General features: G+C 38.8%; 2 protein-coding genes and 1 pseudogene across 2 annotated transcripts in view; all 3 read right to left on the minus strand.

The window, feature by feature from the left end:
* Nucleotides 1-212: 212 nt before the first annotated feature.
* On the minus strand, nt 213-1376 carry LOC101312313 (annotated as a pseudogene).
* Nucleotides 1377-2469: 1093 nt separating this feature from the next.
* On the minus strand, nt 2470-4111 carry LOC101312600 (very-long-chain 3-oxoacyl-CoA reductase 1-like). Its single transcript, XM_004310122.1, has 3 exons — nt 3492-4111; nt 2880-2949; nt 2470-2742 (listed from the first exon to the last, which is right to left on the minus strand). Exons 1-3 carry the CDS (start codon nt 4109-4111, stop codon nt 2470-2472), a joined length of 963 nt encoding a protein of 320 aa, XP_004310170.1.
* A 2123-nt stretch (nt 4112-6234) lies between these two features.
* Nucleotides 6235-7261, minus strand: part of LOC101312893 (very-long-chain 3-oxoacyl-CoA reductase 1-like) — a 2201-nt gene continuing 1174 nt past the window's right edge. The window contains exons 2-3 of the mRNA XM_004310123.1: nt 6617-6686; nt 6235-6498 (exon numbers count right to left, since the gene is read on the minus strand). Of these exons, the coding sequence (XP_004310171.1) occupies nt 6235-6498; nt 6617-6686 (334 nt within the window). The remainder of the gene's footprint in view (nt 6499-6616; nt 6687-7261) is intronic.

The raw sequence follows: 7261 nt of genomic DNA on the forward strand, positions 1-7261 counted from the left end.
ATGGGAAGTTGCAACGTAACAAGCAGCCAAAAGGATTGAAGGCAAAGCGACATAAAATCCTAAAGATCATCCAATCAGCTTGCTGCCCATCGTATGCCTATATATCAGATGTGATGTAGGTTTTTTTCTGAAGTTTCAAAAACTCACCTAGGCTCCAGCCCAGTCAAGACCGGGCTGGCTCCGCCACTGCTTCAATACTTCACCAAATACACCTATATGGGACTGCTCTGTTGGTGCAGAGTACTTCCTTTCCGCAACTCATTCAGTTGGCCTCTCTTTCTGTTACGAAGGAAATACCCAAAAATGGTGGCGTTTAGGAGAGCATGGGGTAATGCACGGCCAAAGAACCCCAACACAGAGTGGCTCCAGTAGGGCGTACAAAGGTTGTCATGACCAATCCATCGAATGCTTGATTTGCTAAACGTTTCTGGTGACGGGATGAACAAGGAAGATTTCTTTATCTTCGTAAGCCTCGTCGCGACGAACAAAGGAACCTGAATTACTTTGATCATTAGCCTGAAAAGTTTGTCGAGTGAAAAACAGATCGAGAAGCAGAAAAGGAAAAAAAATGGGGTAGAATCAGAAACCTGACACTGAATGTCTATTCCATGCTGCTTGTATTCCAAACTAATGCTTCTTGAGAACGTTTTAAGGTACCTGCATCACGCATAGTTTTACAAGCTTTTTTCTCTGTTCATCTCACAAAAAGAAAAACATGATGATGGTCATATGAGATGTACGTGTAAAAAGACTCACGCTTTGGTTGTAGCATAAAGAGTGTACAGAGGAAAAGAAGAGGCTATCTCAGTGGAAGAAGAGCCAATGTTGACAATTGCTCCTTTCTTCTTCTTCAGCATACCCGGAAGCACAGCCTTAGTCATCCAACTTGCTGCTTCCATGTTCACCTTCATGATGTCGTCCATGAGCTCCAGATCAACCTCATGGAAAAACTTTGGATAAGGGTAACTCATCCCTGCATTGTTAATCAAAATGCCAACATCAAGCCCTTTTGTCCCTTTATCTATTGCTTTAACTATCTCCTCCCCACTCAATTTGGCCAGGTCCAGCACAATGCTCTTGATCTAAACTCTCCCACCATTTTTGTTTCTTAATTCATTGGAGGTAGCTTCGAGGGCAGAATGGTTTTTATCAACCAAGATAATGTTGAGACCCTCTGAAGCCATTTCAAATGCAAGAGCTTTCCCTATTCCTTGAGCTGAGCCAGTGATGATAGCCCATGATCCGTACTCCTTGAGTTTCTTTGGAGGTCTCAGAAACATGACCCATACCCATCTCACAAAATTGATCAAAGACATACACACAGATACCAACCCTATGGTGATTGCTACCACCATGAAAAACTCTTGTAATTCCATAGCCAATCTGGATCAGTTATCAGCTGCAAAGCAATTAGGGGGGAGGTTTTCTCAGAAGAAAGCGAAGCATAAATTATTATACAAAATGAAGGAGAAGAATCATCAATAAGAAAGGGACACCCTTCATTACTGTTCCTGATGAAAATAAAGATGAACAGTTGGTACGTAGCCCGTAGTTGTGAGAGTAAACGTATCCACGTTTGCCGTTAGTAGAGGTAGACACACCTATGAGGCTATGATAGGTGACCTATCCAAGACTTTACTATTCTTCACTAATTTAGCCAAACTCTCTGTTACTTGTAATGAAGAGTCTTATTGTCTTTTCTTTTTTTTTGAGAAGCAAAAGGAAATTAAAATGAGATACGACCGAAGTAAATCACGTAGATCCTCAGCAGCTTGAGGATGAATGGATTGAGACCATATCTTGATGTTAGGTAAACGGTTTCCAACTTCAGCTGCATCTGCAAAATGTTGATTTCTCGCAAGACATAAAAGGTCTTACTTACATGCATTACAGTGTACATTATTGACAGGACCACCTTATTCACATTTTATTTTTTATTTTTTATTTTTTATTTCTTATTTTTTTATATTCATAATGCCGTAGATTTATTCATGTTAATGTAAGTGCACGTTGGTGTTAACACATGTATGAGGAGTGACACAACACCTATTTTTATTTGTTTCAAATAGTCTTATAGAACATATGATAACATACTATATTAATAAAAACATTACAATAGAAAGATGTGAAAACTACATTGATAATGAAAAATACGAAAATAAAACAAGATAACATAACGTATCATAAGAAAAACCTAACAAATTTAAAGAGAGGACGAGATGCAATATTGCATTTGAAGACGCACCCAAAACCTATTATCATCCATGTAGTGTTCACTTGGTTACTAACTGACCAAAAGATTAATAATCAATCACCATTAGATTTACATCCAAGAGTGGTTGAACATAAATCTTTTGGTCAGTTAGTGACCAGATGAACATAGTTAGACTAATTAACTTGTTCAACCACTCAGAGGTCAGTATAACATGATCGATCCAATACTAGTGCATCTCACAGTACATTTTCCAGTTAATCACTGCATCTTTTTACAGCACTGGAGTCCTTCATTTGGCCTCTCTTTCTGATCCCACTGCAGATCCAAAACGTGATGGCATTAACTAATGCATCTGGAGCGGCATGTACTATGAACCCCTGCACTGAGTGCAACCAGTAGGGATTACATAGATGCTCATAACCAATCCATCGAATGCTTGCTTTCCTGAATCTCTCTGTTGGTACCATCATCAAGGGAACTGACTTCTTCAAATCCTTTGTCATCTCCGTCCCCACGAAACGAGGCACCTGCGAGCATTAACATTGGCTTAAGCATATTTTCGAGCATTAACATTGGATAATATTTCAGAAAGTAAAGAGCAAGTCTTAAGTAAGTACGTACAAGATAACGAGAATATGTAAAAGAGAAGGGTTGGAGTGAAAACCTGACACTGAATATCAATTCCATACTGCTTGTATTCCAAATGAATGCATCTTGAGAACACTTCAATGTACCTGTATAATATGCAAGTCTTAACTCATCAGAACCAAGGTATAGACGAGAGCGTATTCAGCGCACCCGGATGCGCCGCGCACCCGTCATCTCCGCCGTCCATTTTGAAAAAGTCAAAAGGCTCTGCCAAGTCCGCGTCAAATGGACGGCGGAGATAGACGGGTGCGCTGTATAATTTTCGGGTATAGACACACACACCAACATCAATACAAGCGCTCTTGAGTCCACAGAGAATAGTACTGTTCAGTGTTCACTGTATTATGAAGCTAACTATTTACTAAGCATAGTTAGCTTCTTAACTGTGACTAAATGATGTTTCTTAAGTATTATTTTTGTCCACTTACAAAACAACAAAACAAACATATTGAACATAATAAGAATATATCTTGGTTTCCTTTCCTTAAAAAATTAATGATGAAGGAGACATTTCCCACCTCAAATTCCCTAAAATAGAATGCATGATTTACATAGAAGTAGTCCAAAATCAACACCAGAAAGAGAAGTATCCATGGAAAAATTTAGTATTTTAAACTAGATAACTCACGATTTGGTAGCGGCGTAAAGTGTGTACAAGGGCACAGAAGGATCCTGGGAGGCAGCAGAGCCGATATTGACAATGGCTCCTTTCTTCTTCTCGAGCATACCTGGAAGCACTGCCTTAGTTACCCAAGTTACAGCTTCCATGTTCACCTTTAACATGTTCTCCATCAGCTCCCGATCAACCTCATGAAAGTATCTTGCATAAGGGTAATTGATCCCTGCATTATTAATCAAAATACCAACATCAAGACCTTTGATCCCTTCCTCTATAGTCCTAGCTATCTCTCCCCCAGTAGCTTTGGCCAAGTCGACGACAATGCTCTTGGTTTCCACTTGTTCATGATTGTATTTCTCGCGGATTTCTTTGGAGGTTGCTTCGAGCTTCGAAGGGTTTCGACCAACCAAGACGATGTTAAGACCCTTGGAAGCCAGTTTAAAGGCAAGGGCCTTGCCAATCCCATCAGTGGAGCCAGTGATGATTACCCAAGATCCATATTTCTTGAGATTCTTGGTGGGTCTCAGAAACATGACCCATATCCATCTCACAAACTTGAACAGAGCCTTGCAAACAGAGAAGAAGCCTAGACAACTTGCTGCGACAATGAAAGCTTCTTGCAATTCCATTGCTCAGTATGTTATGGAATCAGTACGTTATCAGCTTGCAAAGCAATTCAGTTAGAGGGTCTGTTTAAGAGAATTGACTATCTAGTCAAATTGAATAACGACTGAACTGATCGAAGTAGAAGATATTTCACTAAAAGTAGCAAGTTGGCGAGATAAGACTTCATATATAATTATAGATGATATCGTGCATGTACTTACTGTTCGGTTGGGAAAATAAAGAAGAGTGGTTGTCACTTGTTAGTAGTTGTGAAAATAAAAAAGAATGGTTGTTTTTGGGGACCAGGGATCGAGTGTGTGTATAGGGTGGATGAGAAGCGGACTTTCGTAACTATGTTAAAGTGCGGATGTTGGCTCAAAACAACTATGACAACATCGATTGGGGCGTTGATCATGTTGGTTCCAAACAGGAGCTTCATCTTGAGCTACTGGCAGACCTGTCGGGGACGAGTTTCAAACCCAATGTTGAGGTGCTTCAAGTTTCTGTTGAATTTCTGGCGCCAGACCTTTTTCCTTGATCACCTTGGCCTTCACCGTGATGGTAATGCCTTCAGGGATGTTAGGGCCTCCGACGCTTGGAAGACGGATGCAGAGTTGCCATTTGCAGCTGCTAGAGTTGTTCTTAGCTGGTGTCCACATTTTAGAATAGTTGCGGATCTCCGCTTCTGATTTGAGCTATATAGATACATAAACTTACTGTTGGAACTTAGTGTGGTACATAAACTTACTGTTGGAACTTAGTGTGGTATAGAATCCCACGTTAAAGAAGAACTACTTGCTTGGTTGTTTATAAACAAACACCCATGTGAGCAAGTGAATGGGTGGAATTGCCTAGAGCAAATGATAGATAGATATATATATATATCTATATATCTATTTATATAAAGTCATAGATGGGCCTTGAGGCTCTGGAAAAATTAAATCTGATTATAATTTTTGAATTAATACTTTTATTAATTTTTATTATTATTTTCGGATAAAACCAAAGGTAATAACTGTTGGTGACAGTTACAACTTTTTGAACAGTTTTACCTGTTCGAATTTGACTTTATATAAGGACGACATTGTGGTCGTTGTTATCCATCGAAAATTCATCTCTTCTTCTTCCTCCCCAAATCGACTTCTCTGAAACATAAAGTAAATTCGCCAGGGACAAGTTCTTGTGCAAGAACTTGTACCAGATAGTTGTATCCTCAAGATAGACGTCCGAAACTGCAGCACAAGTGGGGACGAATTTCTGTCTTAGGTCACTGCAAAGCAGGCCTCTATCTGAATCAAGTTAGTGTTTTCAATCTCGATTTCATTATTGTTATTATTTGTTGTTGGTTTCAATTCAATTATACTGTTATATATATCTTGTTTGTAATCGTGATATTGGTTGTTCCTAACACTTGCATACTAGTATCCCAATACGTGCTTAATCACACACAAACATTGTTATGAACTCATGATCTCTACAGTGTCAGTTAGACAAACTAACTAACATGTCACTCACTGATGTACACTTGACCTAGTAAATTCAGACACATCCCCACGTTCTTCCCCCGGGACCCCTAGCTCCCCCAACCTTTTCTCCCTGTTTTTAGAGGGATAGTGTCATGGATTCATTCTTGACAGTTTCCATTCACTATTTTGGTTGTTATTACTGGTTTTTCTTTTCGTTGCATGTCCATTGTTCATTGTTTATGGAGTAAACAAGCACATGCATATTCAATGAGATGATCTCACTTCTTCCACGTTGGGTGTATGGAGATAGGTGAAAGGCTGGAATTGTTGTTCAACAAAGGGCTTCATCATCACGGAGGCAGTACCGGTTTCCGGAATCCGGAGGAGACAGGGCGATTGTTGATGCAACTGCAAATCAGTGGTTACAAGTGGTCGCGGTCTGCCAGTTATTTGGGATTTGAAGCTTGAAAGTTCAGTTTCAAGATTTACTTCTAGTATGTGTCCAGTACATCAACGTATTCAGTTTCTGTAATTTTCTTCCCACATGATAGAATCCGAGCGGCGTACTTTCTCTGGCTCCCTTGCATAAACTGAACGCCCTTAATTTGGTCTCGACTTTCATGTTCGGGTTACATGAGTTTACGACAGAGGAAAGTCCAACACCTCGCAGTACATATATTTCACTGCATATTATACTTCGACTCCTTCATTTGGCCTTCCTTTCTTAGCTCACTGGCGGTCCGAAACGCGATGGCATCACACATTGCATCAGGCATCGCAAGTGCTATGAACATCTGCACAGAATGCTTCCAGTAGGGATCACACAAATGCTCAAAACCTATCCATCGAACGCTTGCTTTCCTGAAACTCTCTGTTGTTGCCATCACCATGAAAGATGCCTTGTTGGAATTCTTTGTCATCTCCGTCGCTACGTGACCAGGCACCTGCGAGCAGTATTGGACTATAGGTTCATGCATATTGAACTATCAATGATGAACAAATAACCAATGAATCTCACGGAGTAATCTTTTGAAGAGAAGGGCATGCGGGAGTGAAAATTACCTGACACTGAATATCAATTCCGTGCTGCTTGTATTCAGAATGAAGGGATTCTGAGAACATTTTAAGGTACCTGTATCATAATATTTCATAACTCATTATGTCCAAGGTAGATGTAAACATACAAGCTAGCTCTAGATCACTCTAGAGTAGTATATATGCGTCTAACCAGTTTCTAGCACTTTTAGTTCAAATGTCATTTTTAAGGGGTGTATTGTTTTCAGATTTCTGCAGATTTTTTTTTTTGGATTAATTTAATTACAAAACACTACCCGAAGTCCCGAACTATGATGTTATTTTCATTTTCATACCTAACTATCAAAAGCTTTCATTTTCATATCTGAAGTTTCATTCTGTTAACATTTTGATACCTCTGACCACTAACAACGTTAAATTTTAAGGGCATTTTCGTCATTTTAATAAATTTATCATTTTATACATTTACTTTAACAAAATAATTTATTTTTTAAGGTTATCAAATACAAATAGAACAATTTACTTAATTTAGCAAAAATATTCAAAAAAAAACTCCAAAATTAAATATTTATTTTTGCAAAAATAGTGATAAAAGTTAGTAGAACTCTTTTATGTATATATATTTTTGGAGTTACATGTTAAGCAAAACAAAATAAAATAAATTAAAATAAA

Source organism: Fragaria vesca, unplaced genomic scaffold (assembly GCF_000184155.1).
Source record: "Fragaria vesca subsp. vesca unplaced genomic scaffold, FraVesHawaii_1.0 scf0513160_u, whole genome shotgun sequence".
Taxonomy (NCBI): Eukaryota; Viridiplantae; Streptophyta; class Magnoliopsida; order Rosales; family Rosaceae; genus Fragaria; species Fragaria vesca.

Excerpts from the sequence above, each read along its gene's own strand:
- LOC101312600 (XM_004310122.1), bottom strand. The coding sequence starts at position 4,111 with ATGGAATTGCAAGAAGCTTTCATTGTCGCAGCAAGTTGTCTAGGCTTC. Across the intron at positions 2,950-3,491 it reads CTTTACGCCGCTACCAAATC|GTACATTGAAGTGTTCTCAA; the intron begins GTGAGTTATCTA and ends CATATTATACAG. Across the intron at positions 2,743-2,879 it reads GAATTGATATTCAGTGTCAG|GTGCCTCGTTTCGTGGGGAC; the intron begins GTTTTCACTCCA and ends TAATGCTCGCAG.